The 16,746-nt window shown below is 39.0% G+C and overlaps 1 protein-coding gene across 1 annotated transcript in view; it reads right to left on the reverse strand.

Annotated features, from left to right (window-relative positions):
- The window catches only part of mgat4b (alpha-1,3-mannosyl-glycoprotein 4-beta-N-acetylglucosaminyltransferase B), a 111,939-nt gene that overhangs the window by 7,006 nt on the left and 88,187 nt on the right, over positions 1-16,746 (reverse strand). The window contains exons 6-10 of the mRNA XM_039775736.1: positions 16,617-16,730; positions 10,500-10,575; positions 10,160-10,274; positions 8,840-8,970; positions 7,805-7,912 (exon numbers count right to left, since the gene is read on the reverse strand). Of these exons, the coding sequence (XP_039631670.1) occupies positions 7,805-7,912; positions 8,840-8,970; positions 10,160-10,274; positions 10,500-10,575; positions 16,617-16,730 (544 nt within the window). The remainder of the gene's footprint in view (positions 1-7,804; positions 7,913-8,839; positions 8,971-10,159; positions 10,275-10,499; positions 10,576-16,616; positions 16,731-16,746) is intronic.

Consider the following 16,746-nt stretch of genomic DNA (forward strand, 5'->3'; position numbering starts at 1 on the left):
CTCGCTTGCCTGGTTACTATGAGAAGCAGAGTTGTGAAAGGATCACAAATGCCACTTCCCTTCACATCTTAATGTTTGTGCAATATAGCAGATCACAAACTGAAAAGAAACCACATCTGATTGCCTCACTGGAGAGTAAAAAATTGTATACATATTGAAATTAAAAATAACCATGTAAGGCTAAACTTCGTATGAACATTAGGGTATTTTTCTTTACACATGGAACCATAGAAACATGGAATTAGTTACCATGTAGTGTGGTAGACAGTAGGACTTTAGTGACGTTCAAAACTGAACCAGATGTTATTTTAGGAGAATTAAGTGGATAGGACTGGCGAGCTCTATTGGGCTGAATGGCTTGACCTTGCCTAGACTGTTCAAGTCAAGTCGGGGAGCATGCACTTTTACAGTGTGTTGCCGCACCCACTACACAGTGAAACAACTCAGGATCCTGGTTGGCAACCCCCCATGGCAGACCAGGTGGTCCAGTCCTACCCTCCAGAAATCACCTTCCATCTGCCGCAGCCAGGTGTTACGTGGGCGTCCCCTTGGCCTGGTCCAGCCACTTTGGTACCCAACAATGAGGGTCTTATGAGCCGGATCACCCTCGGGGAAACTCGCCACATGGCCATAGTGCCGTAACTAACGCTCCCTCAAAATGCAGGTAATGTGCCTCATTTGGGACTCCATGAGCAACTGCTCATTCGACACGAAGTCAAACCAACGGTACCCAAGGATTTTCCGGAGAGACACAGTACCAAAGGAGTCCAATCTTCATCTCAGGTCACTGGATAGCGTCCATGTCTCACAACCATATAGCAAGACAGGAAGCACCAGGACTCTAAAGACTTGGACCTTCGTCCTTTTGCATAGATATCAGGAGCACCACACACCCCTTTCCAGTGACCTCATGACCGCCCCATGCTCTCCCAATACGTCTACTGACTTCACAGGAAGGGTCCCAAGAGACATGAAATGTCACTGCCGAGGGAAGTAAACCTCTCAACAAGGTCAACACTCTCTCCACAAACAGACACACTGCTGATGGCCGTGCCCAAGAGGTCATTAAAGGCCTGGATCTTGGTTTTTATCAGGACACTCACAAGCTCAGATACTCAGACTCCTCACTCAGTCTCCCAAGCGCCCTGATCAAAGCCTCCACTGACTCCGCGAAGATCACACCATTGTCATCAAAGTCAAGATCCGTGAATTTTTCTTTGGCAACAGATGCCCCACAGCCGCTGGACCCCACGACCTTGCCCAACACCCAGTACATACAAGCAATGAAGAGAGTAGGAGCAACACCACACCCCTGACGAACCCCAGAATTAACTGGGAAAAACACAGAGGTCCTGCCTCCACTCTGCACAGCACTCACAGTACCAGTGTACAGGCCAGCAATGATATCCAGCAACCTCGAGGGGATCCCACGAACCCTCAGGATGTCCCGCAGGGCAGCTCGATCAACTAAGTCGAACTCTTTGCGCTCCATGAGAACCCTCAGTGCCAGGATGCGGTCGATGGTAGGCGTAAAACCAGACTGTTCCAGTGGTCTATTAAGAAGGAACAGGGTTTGCCCTACTCAGATCTGTCTTTCTTATGGCAAAGGAGTCTTTCTCACATAGGAAGCAGCTGGGCAGTTTACTGCTATGTCAAAATCTCTGAAGATAAATGGAACAGAAACACAATAATTTAAAATAATAAAAACAATGTAAGAAGTGTGAGGTGTACTTAAGCTCATCCCAGCACAAAACCGTAAACACAACTTACCTATCTCATAACCAGAAACAACAAAAAAAGGTTGCGCATAAACTATAATCTGCTCCACATTCGCCAGTGCATATAAAATGGCTTTAAGATGCACATACAGTATATATATATGTCCTTCAGGAGAAAATACAGCAAAATAGAGCACTGATCAGGTCAGAAACATTAACATGACCCAAAAAATGATCTGATTTGAATGGACTTGTATTAGCTCTTAACGCAGAGGGCTTAATGACAAAAGCCTGATTACTCTAAAAAACACCAAAAAGCTGCTGCTTTATCTGACTTCCTACTAGCACTTGAGGCACACACACATATAATGGTTTGTGTTTTCCATAAGCCCTGCACTTCCATGAAGCTAACAGTATTTTTTTTTTTTTTTTTTTTTTGCGCACAGGATTTTCATTCAGATATGTAAACTTTTTTTCCCCTTTGGTACCCAATAGAATTTTGAGTATTGCAGCTAATATATTGCTAAGTAGGCTGACAGAAAACATTCTGAAAGAGGAAGAAGACACACTTTACATGCAGACTCACAGTAAGAAAAAATCATGCACCAGACGATTCCTAATTAATGTTGTGATCATACAACATTATCCCACAACAAATTTTGTCAGAGAAATGTCATTGCTACATGGATATATATAAAACATTTTTTTGCTTTATGAAATATTCATTGCTGCTTTGTGTTGCTTTGTTGTTCAGCATTTTATACACACACATACACACAGTAAATACAAATACGATTGAAGCTTTTTTAACATATTTTGGTAAAACAGAAAATCTATAGAAGTTTGCAGGTCATGCTGGAGCTTAAGTTGGTACAATACAATATACACAGTGCCATACAAGATCAATCAAATGCTGTGAACCTACTGCATGTGAAAATTAAGTATACCCTTTGAAATATTTTCTTCTTTTTGTAACCTACAGTATGTGAGGATATTAAGATTTGATCTTCATTGAAACAGAATCTTTACAAAAAAGTGACGTAAATGGGGAAAAGAAGACAATGAAAATCTGACTTTGCAATAATGTATACCAACGACGAATAGATACACCATTTTCATTTGTGGTAAACACAAATACCTCCTTGGCTTCAATAGCTGGTTGTCATTTCCCTTAACCGTCTACAATATTCCCCACTCTTCCATGCAGAATTCTTTCAGTTGCATGATGTTTGAGAGTTGTCTTGCATGAACAGCCCATTTCAAATACAGAATTTTGATAGGATTCAGATCCTGGCTCTTGCTTGGCAATTTCAGAAACCTCCAATGTATTTAGCTAAACTTTGGTGGATTCACTGATGTTTTTAAAAGGTACTGTCATTTTCTAAAGTACACCTTTGGTTGCACTTCAGTTTCTAACAGACGGTCTCGCATTATCCTCATGAATAATCTTCTACAATGAAGAATTCATAGTGAATTCTGTGATGGTGAGCTTCCTGAAGCAGCTCGAAACCGTAACATTGGCAGACCATGCTTTTACAGCTGGTATCAGGTTCTTCAGTTTAAATGCTGTCTTTGGCTTTTGCCAAACAGGTCTACTATTTTTGTGATCAAATAACTCTCTCTTTGCTTTGTCTGTCCAGAACACATTTTTCCCAGAAGTCCTGGTGTCAGATTTACAAGTCTCCATGTAAATGTTGGAATTAATAAAAGAAAAGCTGATGGAAAAACTGGTATATATTTACAGCAACTCTAACCCATGCATAATCAACATTTTCGAGAAAGTGGGAAATGACAACACCCTTGATCGAGTAGGCAAATATACCCAAACCACAAAAAACGTAAATTACCTCCCACACATATAATAAGTTATATTAATTACTGTTGCTGTTACTATGATGTGCGTTGATGTGACAAACACATTAAACCTCAAAAGTGATGAATATAAAGTATATTTTAATTTACTTTTAAGAGGGCCAATGTTGCGTATTTGCCCTGAAGGACTTTTTTTGGTCATCTTATATCAGCTACCTGTTGTTACTGCTCAGATTTGAAACCAATGCAATTACTTCTTGTCAATAATTCAACTAAGTAAAAGCCCAGGTGCAAATCACTCCTTGTGTACAGAAGGCTACAAATATCATACCCTACTGCCTATTTATTGCCTAGTGGTTTGACACAACATGGCTTGTATAGCACTGCATGAAAACTACGCAAATGGACAAATGAAGGGAACCAGCTTTTAGGAAGTAGCAGATTTTTTTCCCCCCCAAGATCATGATTTGTTTATAAGCCAATTTAGGCTTCCAAGGACCATACTCCTGGAACTATGTGCTGAACTGGGTCTGGCATTAGAAAGACATACTGCTTGAAATCGTACTACACCTGTTTTCATTTCCTTTGTGCACTCACAAGACTCCTCAAATGCAGATGGCAGTGTATATTCCTACAAGATGGCTGCTCCAGCAGTCAGCAAATGAGTTGTACTACATAACGTGGCACAGCATTATAATCTTCCACCCCTTACCCCGTTTATACAAAGCCAGATGACTTTAGTCTCTACCCACCTATTGACAAATGTATATAATGTAGTAGTGTTTTACCTCATTGTGTACCCCTATTTCAAAGATGAGTACTTCTGTCTCTCACTCTTCAAAGTTTTTGCTTTTCTTTTTTTGTCTCCATTGTTTCACCTTACAGGTGTACATATCTCTTACTTATGTATGAGGTTTAAAAGCACGCCCCATTTATGGTTGTTTCAGGGTGGCAACCAGGTGGGATTTCAGGAGCATTCATATACGCACATTTACAAGATAATTGTGATTTATAAATGTAAACTACAAACAAAATGTGCATATGCAAGATACTAGAAACCAGAGTTTTTGGCGTATAAAAATGTTCATGCTCATATCCACACATAGTTTTATGAATGAGACCCCCATTCTTTGCTCAAGTGCTCATGGGCAAACTAAAGTCTTCCCCTGATGTTCTACCTGGACAGGAAAGGTTTCCTCCTGGCACAACTCCCACAAAGATCTAACTTGTGCAGCCTCTTTCAAATGGTAGGCCCAAGCACTGTCATATCATCAGTGGCAAAAGCTACCTGGCATGTGATGACACTTTGGGGTTTTTACAGGCCTCTTTCAGCATCTTGTGGTCTGCTGTCAGGCTGTACTTTCTGGGGGGACCTGGCCTGAAAAAGATGGCAGTTGCTTGAAATCTTTTCCACTTGCAGATGTTCCAGACTCAGACATTTAAAACCTCCTTTCTGAAGACCTCAGATAGCTCTTGCAATCTAGGCATGGTAATACCACACACTCCAACAACAAAGAGCAACCCAAAGTAAAATGATTCAAGTTTAAACAAGACATGTTCCTTCAAGATCCTCTCTAATGATACTCTAATCATTTGCATCTGATCTGGTGCAGCTAAATCGAAATTGAGGTATTTAAGGTAGTGATAAAAATAGATCTGGACTTTTTCTACATGTTAAATTTGAATTTATATTTATCTAAATTATATAATGGACTACAAAATGTAAATGTGGCAAGATGTTTGTTATATCACCTTTATTTATAGATGTTATTTAAATGAAGATCAAATCTTTATATGTCCACATATTAAGAAAGAAAAAAGAAAAAAATTCAGGGGGTGTACTTGCTTTTTCTCAAAATTGTATTTGATCCAGGTCAGATGTATTGTAAGCATGCCTATTGCTTCCATGACCCAGGAAAAGTAAGAAAATTTAAACCATCATAAACTAACCAACTTGAAACATTTAAATAATAGTCCTTTAAAAACAAATATCAAAAAGTATCAGGTTAAGATCTTGATCATTTTAAATTTTGTTTTTGCTCAGTTACTTACAGAAAATATTTTAAAAGGACCATCTCATAATACTATCTTACAAAGACCAACTGTGTAGATTAACAGAGAAATATCAATTAACATTTATGTTTGAAGTGTGAAAAGACACAGAAATAGTGGCTCTAGCACTCCTTAACAGAATGAACATTAGTTTAACTTTGCATCAGCAGTGATAATAATTCAAAAAGGCATGAACAAGGGCAAGTTAGTTTCTTAATTAAATATTTATATATGTGCTTACTTTGGTCATTTATGGAGACAAAATGGTGATAAGAAATATTTTCTTTTTCCCACCCAATAAAACAATAAACCAGAGGTAGTTTATATTCTGCTGAATAACATAACTTTTTGTTCACTGCCATCTTTTGTGTTGTTGCTCATCGTTACATTGATTAATGTACTATACATTATTGTGTATTATGCTTTTCTTTATTCATAGTCACATTTAATGCCACCTTATTTGGTGATGCACCCATTTATAATTCCCAGCAAGTGAGAGAAAAACATTGTAAATATATTGTTATATGTTCTATGAGAAATTTGGTCTAGCTAGAGACTAGTACCGGGTGAACTTGAAGCCACTGTAACTGTGTAATCACCACAAATCTCAAGCTTGCTATCTTCACTGATAAACCAGAATACAAAACAATATAACCTAGACAGGCTGGCTGCTGAACTTCCTTAAGAAGCAAGAAAAAAAATCCAGACACAGAAAGAAGGTAAAATAATATAAAGGTGAAGTAATAAGGACTTGAGGCTTATAGCCATTTAATTGCAGATGACTTTTCCAATGATTTTCAGCCATAGCATTCATTTATTGTACTTCATCTTAGTGAATTAGAGGCATTCTGAGGTGCACTTCCTTGAATATATTTGCTTAATCTAACATGCCCTGCGACTCAATCCAGCTGCTCCACAACTCTTCACAACAAAACCAATCGGGTTTCATTTAATGTTGAATCACAGCGTTGAGCTTTGTGTGCATTAGAGCTGATAACCAATAAAATGTTCATCCAGAACAACAATTCATCTAATGCAACTATGAGGAGTAAGGAATGTGGGCATTATTGACCTCACAAAGAGATGAGAAACTTGGTAGACCAATGACTTGCGTTTTTCGTACCACAACAGAATATAAAAAAAAAAAATTGAAAAAAGTGCCAAGATTACAGTTGAATTTGGTATACATGTTAACTCTTCACACAGCACCAGCTCCAACTGACAGCACATTATTGGCCGCCACAAAAAGGTGTGAGCATGACTGTGCTGAAAGGTAGGCACGTAGTTGCTAAATTTGACATTCCCAGTTATTTTCCATCATGTATACTGATGTGGCAAGAACAGCAACTGCAGTTGACAAGTCTGACATACCCAACGACTAGAAAATGCGTAATGTGACAATGATTTGACTTTAAAATACTGCGTATGGTTTACAAAGCCTTAAATAATCTTGCTTCATTTTATATTTCAGAATGTCTTTCACCTTAAACTCCAAATCGTAACCTTAGATCTTCAAATGAGTGTTTGCTTATAATTCCAAGAGCTAAACTTAAAAGAAGTGGTGAGGCAGCCTTTTGCTGTTACACACCTAAAAATCTGGAATAGCTTGTCAATAGGAATTCACCAGGCTAATACAGTGGAGCACTTTAAAAAAACTACTAAAAACACATTACTTTAACACGGTTTTCTCATAGCTTCATTTTAGTTTAACTCTGATACTCTGTATATTCAATTAATTATCATCATCATTCATGATGGCTTCAATCCCTAATCCCTATTTTCTCTGGTGTTCTTTTTCCGGTTTATTGTGGTGGCGATCTGCGCCACCACCTGATCAAAGCACTGTGATGTCCCTAAATTGATGGATTAAAGGCCAGAAGTCCACATGACCATCATCGTCAAGTTCTTCCATGTGAACCCTGAATACAATGAGGACTGATTTAAGGTCATTTATATCAGGTAGAATGCCTAGAGGGGGCTGGGCGGTCTTGTGGTCTCTTGCAGTCTGGAGATTTTTTATTTTTTTTTGTTTTTTTCTGTCCTCTTATGCCATTGGACCTTACTTTTATTCTATGTTAATTAGTATTGCTTAATTTTAATTCATATATATATTGTCTTTTTTTCTCTTTCTTCATCCTGTAAAGCAATTTGAGCTACATCATTTGTATGAAAATGTGCAATATAAATAAAATATCGTTGTTGTTGATGACTTTAATGCTCACCTTGAGCTTCTGAATCTTGCCAGCAAGAGATGAGTGAGTCCCCACATGTTGGAAGAGTGAAGGCTTGAAGCGAATCCTCAAGTTTGCCTTCTGCCTGTCACAATGTTTCTGATAGGAAGGGAAAAAAATTCAGTGCCTTCTGGATACTGCCAAAGATGACAGAGAAATGGTCTAGTCCAACAAATTGAACTGTTCAAAAGGAACTAATAATGCAATGAAATGGACAAGAACAAGTGTTACAGGAAGACTACAACAAATTGATCAGGTTAACAATAGACTGTTTATGCAGTATATTATTACTTTAAACAAATACACTGTAAAATGAAGAAAAAAAATCTACAGTGAAAACGTTACAAGGAAAACCCACAAACAGATAATGGAAACCATGAGAATAAACAGCAAGGCATATAGACTTCCACTGAAATGCGTACCTAGGCAAACACATATTAAATCAATACATAACAAGCCATACCAAGAGGATACAAGCATACATTTCATTAGCACATAGAAAAATACATATGCAGAAAGATATTGCTTCATTAGACCCATTTTTGATTCCTCTTTCAAACTAAATCTTTCATCTAATGCAGCTCAGTCCAGATTTTGATGATACTGGACTAGTGCAAACCCACTGTAATGTAATAGTCAGGCAGTGTGGCATGGCAGTTTAGGCATTAGAATTTGGACTTCCAATCCTGTTACTGACCCTCTGTGACCATGAGCAAGTCACCTCACCTGGCCTACATTCCAATTGGACAAAAACAAAAGAAATGTAACCAATCATATCTCTCAAATGTTGAAAGCAACTTTGGATAATAATAGTAATAACAATGTATCTGAAAACAGACTAAGACACAAAGAAAGAGCAAGTTTCACATCAAGGTGCCAAAGAGATTCCAAAGCTTACTTCTGCCATTAATGCAACACTGTTATCAGGAAAGATTGTTGAACTTTGTCTTTCCTCCCCACTCCACCCGTATTCCAAACAAGATAGTAGCACCACCATGCTGCACTTTCTCTTCATGTCATACTCACTGCATCTTTTTCCGGGTTGCACACTTTCACCCAGAGGATGTGGTCAAGGAGCCAATCAATGGGCTTGTCCTTGTAAAACATAAGCATGAACTCCACGATCAAAGAGAGGTCCAGAGATTTGAACATCTTGCCTGTAACAGAAGAAATCTGTTCAGCAAGGTACCTTTTTTATGGTGAGAGAGAACAATCCTTAGTTACGGGCACAGAGTCAGCCAAGGCTTCAAGGCTCATGGATTGGAGCCAAAGTGGTAATGAATATTAAAGAGGCGATTAAGTCAAAGCATACTTAATTGAAGTTTAATGATAATCAGGATTCAGAAGTTGGCATGCAGGCAGAGCTATTGAAAAGATTACATAAGTTTAAATATCTAGCATCAGTGGAAGCCCAACATGGAAAATTAGATGCAGAAATAAACTGTAGAGTGCCGTGTGGATGGAGCAATTGGAAGAATGTATCAGGAGTATTGTGTATTTGAATTAGGTTAAAGTTTAAAAAAAAAGCTCTTTAAGGCAGTGCTAAGACCAGCAATGATGTATGGATCGGAGATATGGGCAATAAAGGAGCACAGAACAAGAAGTTAGATGTGACAGAAATGAGAATATTGAGATGAATATGTGGAGTTATAAAAAAGGACAGAATAAGAAATGAGACAATCAGAGGTAAAACAAAAGTGAGAAAGACATCTAAGAAAGTTCAGGAAAATAGGTTGAAATGACACGAGGAGAGACATAAGTGACATGAAGAGAGACGATGAATATGTGAGCAATAGAGTGATAGGGATAGAAGTACAGAGGAAGAGAAAGTGAGAGAGACCAATGTGGAGGCAAATGGATAAAATAAAAGAAGACATGAAGGAAAAGGGTTTGACCGAGAAGGAAATGCAGGACCGAGATGTATGGAGAAGGTTGATCAAATGTGTCAACATCACACAGAAGTGAGAAAAGATGAAGAGGAAGAAGAAGACGACGATGACAATGATACTTAATGATCCCCTCAGCCTGCTGAAAAGTGCTAAATAAAACACATCCTTGATTTGAATATAACAATTATAACCTATGACTTTTCAACACAGCTAGGGACAGAAATGTAGCCTGATGAAAAGGTGCACATAAGCTATGTTACAAGACACATTACATTTGCCTACTGAGGCTAGCTGTGCCACTAGGCATGTTGAGTGGTTTCTGTAAACTCCAGCATAAGCAGGTTTTGAAGCCAAGCTTACTGCTGACAGTGCCACGTTGTATACGCAGACCTGAAGCCCTTGCCAAAGGGATTTTATATGTGCAGTATGCCGCCAGGATTAAGTAGACACCGCCCACCTATAAAGCCAAGCTGTGAAAACTCCAAAATCATCCAGTCTTCAGAAGGCTGCTGCAACGCAAAGTTCTTCATTGTCGTAAAGTAGTTTGGTCGAGCCACAATGTCGTCTTCAAGCTGTGTGAGAAATACAGCTAAAAGTTAGGAAGTGCCAAAGAAGACAAAAGAACAGTGAAGTATGTAGAGACAAAGTGCTTTATAACAACACAAACATGAGAGTGGGGCTCATCCTGAATCTCTGGATGCACACTGAGGAAAAAACTGCAGAGACAGAGTTGGAGCTGAGGCAATCAGTACAGACCACATACATTTCTAGTGTTACATTTAACATTATAGTCATACCTGTACATAGTAAGTTCCCTTGGATTGGGCATACATCATCAGAAAGCAATAGTCTAGGTTTTGCTTTGTTCTCCACCTGCAGAAGCATAACACAAACAGAACAGTTCTTCAATCCATGCACACAGCTAAAAATGCTTATCTGTGAGATTTGATAGGAACACCTAAAGTTACACTCGTCTCAACTTTGTAAATATTTGCTAATAAGACATTCTCCTATACTGCTTAATTCTGTGATCCCACCATTGACTAACACAAAGACTGCATCAAATTAAAAAAGTAAACCACCTTTCCCTTTCTCTCTGTACTCTCTCATCAGAGGAGAGATGTTACACTTTCTTATCTTCATGCACCATGGGAGACATAATTAACTAAAACACTGGGGCACTATAGAGACACTACATTCTTTACCTGTTACCATTGGCAATTGTGCCCTCTGTCCCTCACCTATGTCACTCTACATAGACTGTTTTCTCAGTTTAACATCAAATGATTCTGGCAAGCAAACTATTATGTCCTGGACTTTATATTACTTTGTGTTACAAAGCCTGATACCAGTGCTAATTTAAAGCATTTTACCTATTGGAGAAATCAAAAGTGATTAGTAGTCTTGAAGCACATTGCTCCACAAGAAAACAGTAAGAATAAGCTTGCTTATATATGGTGTACACTCCTTCTTAACATTTTAAAGGAATGCAATTCTCTGTGTGTCATCTCTGGAGAAGACTATTTGCATCCAGCTTTTTTACAGTCCCACCCCTCACGGACAACTCACAACTATTATCACATTCATCATGTGCAATGTTGTATAACATGAACAATCAGTCTTCCACCCGTCTCTGATCTCAGATGTTTTTATGAGCTCTTCAAAATATATTGCTATTTTGATGTTTTCTTCATTGTAGACCGTAATTTCACAGCAGTCTTACCTGTCACACATGAGTATCTCTACCAAGCGAGGGACTTTTGCCTGTGGGCAAGATCTTATTCATCATGTTATTATTCCTTTTCAGAATGGTGATTCTTCCCGGTATTTTTTTTTATTTCAAAAATGATTTGCAGTTGAATTTATCTGGGTAGTGTTTTTGACAGCTGAACCTGACTAATGTCAACTCTCTTCAGAGACTCTGAACTTGACATAACTAGCCATATAATCACAACTTGTAATATACACCAACTGCTCATGCAGTCATCCACTGCCTGCTTTTATAGGTTAACATATCCCTGACTGGAGGGGCTAAGCAGTTCTTCCTCCATACCCAAAGGTGATTCGCGCAATGTAAAATCGAACCCATCACCTCCTTTGATGGGAATGCACATCAACTCTGTCACCTTGTCTATAATTTGGAAAGGGGTGGAAAATGGAAACAAATCTCTTGATCTCCTGATAATCTTCCAAGCAACAAAAGAATACTGTATGATCAGAGTGGTGCATATGTCATTCATCTTGATTTGCAGAAAACATCTGATAAGGTCACAAATGAGAGGATTGGTTTTGAACTAAAAGTTGTGGGTGTTTATAGCGTAGTGTGTAGATGAATGCAGAATTGGCTTAAACAAAGAATGCAGAGGGTTATGGTGCAAGGAACCTTATCAGAATAGGTCTGTTGCCATTTTTAACGTATAAACGATCTGGATAGGAAAGATAACAACAGGCTGGTTAAGTTTGAAGATGATACCAAACTGGGTGGAAGGGCAGATAATCTAGAACCTGTTGAATCATTTTGGACAGGCTTGTGTAGATTTGTGGTAGATGAAAGTTAATGTAAGTAAAAGTAAAGTATTACAAGTAGGAAGTAAAAAAATTAGGTTTGAATACATATTGGGAGGTCTTGATATTAAGTATGAATTATGAAGTACACATTATGAGAAGGATTTAGGAGTCATTCATTATCAACTGGATGGCATGGTGCGCAGTGGGTAGCGCTGCTGCCTTGCAGGTCAGAGACCCGGGTTCGCTTCCCGGGTCCTCCATGCGTTGAGTTTGCATGTTCTCTGTGTGTGTTTTCTCCGGGTGCTATAGTTTCCTCCCACAGTCCAAAGACATGCAGGTTAGGTGCATTGGCAATCCTAAATTGTCCCTAGTGTGTGCGTGTACCCTGTGGTGGCGCCCTGCCCGAGGTTTGTTTTCTGCCTTGTGCCCTGTGTTGGCTGGAATTGGCTCCAGCAAACCCCATGACCCTGTAGTTAGGATACAGCGGGTTGGATAATGGATGGATGGATTCACTATCAACTTTCAGACAATGTTCAGAAGCCATTAAGAAGGCTAACAGAATGTCCAGTTATATAGCATGATGTGAAGAGTACAAGTCCAAGAATGTTAAGCTCAAGCTGTAATATGCACTGGTAAGGCCTCATCTGGAGTACTGAGTGCAGTTTTGCTCTCAAGGTTACAAAAAAGCAAAAACAGCACTACAAAATGTTCAGAGAAGAGCAACTAGAATGATTCCAGGGCTGCAGGGTATGAGTTATGAGGAAAGATTGAAGGAGTTTAACCTTTTCAGTTTAAACAAAAGAATATTAAGAGAGGACATGAGTGAAGTGTTTAAAATTATGAAGGAAATCAGTACAGTGAATGCAGGCTGTTGCTTTAAAATTTGTTTAACAAGAATATGCAGACAGATGAAAACTTAAGGGTGAATATTACAAGCATTGGCAAGTTTTTCTTCGCCTAGAGGATTATAGACAAATGAAATAAGTCATGAAAATTGTGGCAGACATTAGGAGTCTAGGGATTTTCAAAATTTGACTTGATGTTTTTTTAGAGGAATTAAGTGGATAGGACTGGTGAGCGTTGCTGGGCTGAATGACCTGTTCTTGTCAACATTTTTCTAATGCTCAAGTTACAGGAAATAAAAAGTGAGAAAATCGCATACCTAGCTGAAAAACATGCAAACCATTATCTAGTTGCACCACTAAAACCTGTAACCTTATATTTTCTAAAGTGGTACAGTCTGTAGTTTCAATTGGTCATACAATGTCTGAATGGTGAGAACTTCACCTAAATGATTCCATTTATAGTAAAACTAATATATACTTATGTAGAAATCTGCAGGACTTTGAGGTCAAGCATTGAGCGATGACATTCATTTATTTTAGGCCGATTGTCCAATCACAAATAATCGGATTTGCAATTCTTGCAGCTGTAGACCAATGGTTCTGCCTGACCTGGAAGTGCTTCCAGGAGGCACTAAATTGAGTGCTGGAAATACTCCTGGGTTGGGTGTTAAAAGAGTTGGAGTTGGGAGAGGAGAAAGACAACACTTGCTAGGGAGAAGTGGAAGAGAAGAAAAACAAAGGAATTGTGTTTTGGACTATGAAGAGTCTTTGTAAAGGTATTTCTTTAAAAAAAAAAAAAAAAAATCATTTATTTGATCTGAGGACAGTGGTCTGTGTAGCTGTGTATAGGATTTGGGGCTCAGTGACCCCACCCCCGGGGCCACAAATGTTGAGTCATATACTAGCATTGAAGAATACATCCCATGTAATTGACTTAGCTGAAATTACTGATAGCGGATGTGGTTGGTGTTAGGGGATGGGGAGGTCGGGGGGAGGTCGAAGGTGGGTGTGATTGGGGGCTAACACAAAAATTGAGCATCACTCAAAAACAGTTGTGCCTAATTCCACAAAAGTTTGCATGTACATTGTTGTTCATGGATGGCACAGTGGTAGTGCTGCTACCTTTAAACAAGGTGAGCAGGTGCTCCCTACATGGGGTTTGTGCAGTATGTTATCCATGTGTTTGTGTGCGTTACCGCTAGGTTTTCTGGTTTCCTCTCACAGTCCAAAGACATGAAAGTTAAGCGAACTGGCCCCAGTGACAGAGAGAGTGTGGTCATTTGCCTGGCTATGAGCTGGCACCCTGTCCAGGTGTTCCTCCAGTCTTGAGCTCAATGAATGCTGGTGTTGGCTCCATTAGGAAAATGGATGGATGGATTGTTCATGCAATTTAAAATATAAGCTTCATGGACTTTCAAGAATCTCACTGGGGTCATAATTGGAAGGTCAATATCACAAAAACTACAGATTACTCCAAAACAGCTGGGGTGTTTATGACACTTTATATTGCCTGTACAGTGATCCCTCGCTATATCGCGCTTCGACTTTTGCGGCTTCACTCCATCACGGATTTTAAATGTAAGCATATCTAAATATATATCACAGATTTTTCACTGGTTTGCGGATTTCTGCAGACAATGGGTCTTTTAATTTATGGTACATGCTTCCTCAGTTTATTTGCCCAGTTGATTTCATACAAGGGACGCTATTGGCGGATGGCTTAAAAGCTACCCAATCAGAGCATGTATTACGTATTAAATAAAACTCCTCAATGATATACGATATGCTTCTCGACGGTGCTTGAATGTTTGCTTTTCTCTGTCTCTCTCAATCTCTCTGACATTCTCTGCGCCTGACAGAGGAGGTGTGAGCATAGGGGCTGTTTGCCTAGAGGATACGGGCGTTCCTCTAAAAAATGCCGCTTTATCGAGTAGCACGTATTGATTTTTTGATTGTTTGCTTTTCTTGCGTGCTCTCTCTCTCTCTGACATTCTCTGCTCCTGACACGCATTCTTTGAAAAGGAAGATATGTTTGCATTCTTTTAATTGTGAGAAAGAACTGTCATCGCTGTCTTGTCATGTTTAAACTTTTGACTAAAGGGTGTTATTTCATGTCTAGAGGGCTCTAATAATGTTAACAGTGTGGGAGAGTTTATAAGGGCTTAAAATATATAAAAATAACCATACAAACATATGGTTTCTACTTCGCGGATTTTCATCTATCGTGGGGGGTTCTGAAATGCAACCGCCGCGATCGAGGAGGGATTACTGTGTATTACAACTAACTCAACTAAACATTTGGAGTTTATGTATTTTCAAATGGGGTTCAATAGAGTAAGCAATGCAAAAACTGCATCTTACACTTGGGATCAATGAAATTATTCAGCAAGCCATCTACTTCATTAATGTGGGAAATTTACAGAAGTAGTGGTCGTGGTTTCAACCCAGCAAGGTGACACCACAATACTGGAGTCCAATTCAGCGCACAAAGAGCACATTTTTAACTTAGAACAACAGGGATAGAGAGGTAGTGTAGATAACAAATGGGACACTTGCATTTTAGCCAGTAATGACAAAAGGGTCAGCATTTTAAAAACACATATTTACTTTCTTATGTTAACTTACTATGCAAATTTTCTAATGATTTTATATGTGACTAGCCAAAGACAGGCGACAACTTGCCATCCTTATGGAATGATCACAAATGTTATAGCCTTCATTGGGGTTGAGGGGGGATTGGGGGTGGTGTTTAAGGAGCAGCTTCCAAGAAAAGGGCATCTCACAAGCATTTTGAAAATCATTACCAGCTCTGCTATTAGCCTCCTATTTAAATAAAAGCACAGCTCATATTTTCCAGATTTCAGTTCAAAAAGAAGGCCGTCACTGAAAAGCAAACAGGTTGTGCCTTGGTTAGACGGCAGTATGAATAGTAGCCTTTTAAGAAACAAACACACACACACACACACACACACACAGACACTCTTACTATAGACTAACAAGTTGCTATCACTTTGCCTAATAATCATTTTCCAGTGTGCACTGAATGGCATCAGTGCTAAAGAAGAGTTTCTCAGCATTAAATCTGCAGGAACCATTGTGTTCCCTGATGTTTCCTATAAGGGCTCTCTTTCTCTTGAAGCCTCCATGAATTAAACATGATGTGTCTGCAGCACAGGTCTGTGAGTTATTTACTCCTGCCTGCCATCTTATTAAACACTGCAATAAATCATTGTGCTCACTCTCACACTGCACAGCTAAATTTAACAACCGGAAAACTAAATATGCATCTTTATGGTAGTTTCATCACCATACTATTAGTTTATTATTCTCTAAGCTAATAAGTATACCATAAGCTGCAAATGCTGCTTTTACTAGATCTGTAATTGGCTAGTCATAGCAACAAACAGCAACATGAATACATAAAAATAAGCCAGAAGATGCTCAAATTTACACACAAAACATCCAGTATCAAACTCATAGTGATTTGAAAAACACCTCATGACAAAACACCAGTTTTCATTAACTCCGTCCACTGCTGACAGACACCCAGTTGTACCTTACCGGACTCTCTCCTTGGGGTCACCAAATGACTCTTTTAAACGTGAGAAATCTGGATAGAAGTGGATGGAAGGTGAGATGATCTCCAGGAGCCCCGACTGAATCTCATTGGGAAATCTAAAGGAAAAAAATA

The sequence above is a fragment of the Polypterus senegalus genome, chromosome 13 (assembly GCF_016835505.1).
Source record: "Polypterus senegalus isolate Bchr_013 chromosome 13, ASM1683550v1, whole genome shotgun sequence".
In the NCBI taxonomy this organism is placed as follows: Eukaryota; Metazoa; Chordata; class Cladistia; order Polypteriformes; family Polypteridae; genus Polypterus; species Polypterus senegalus.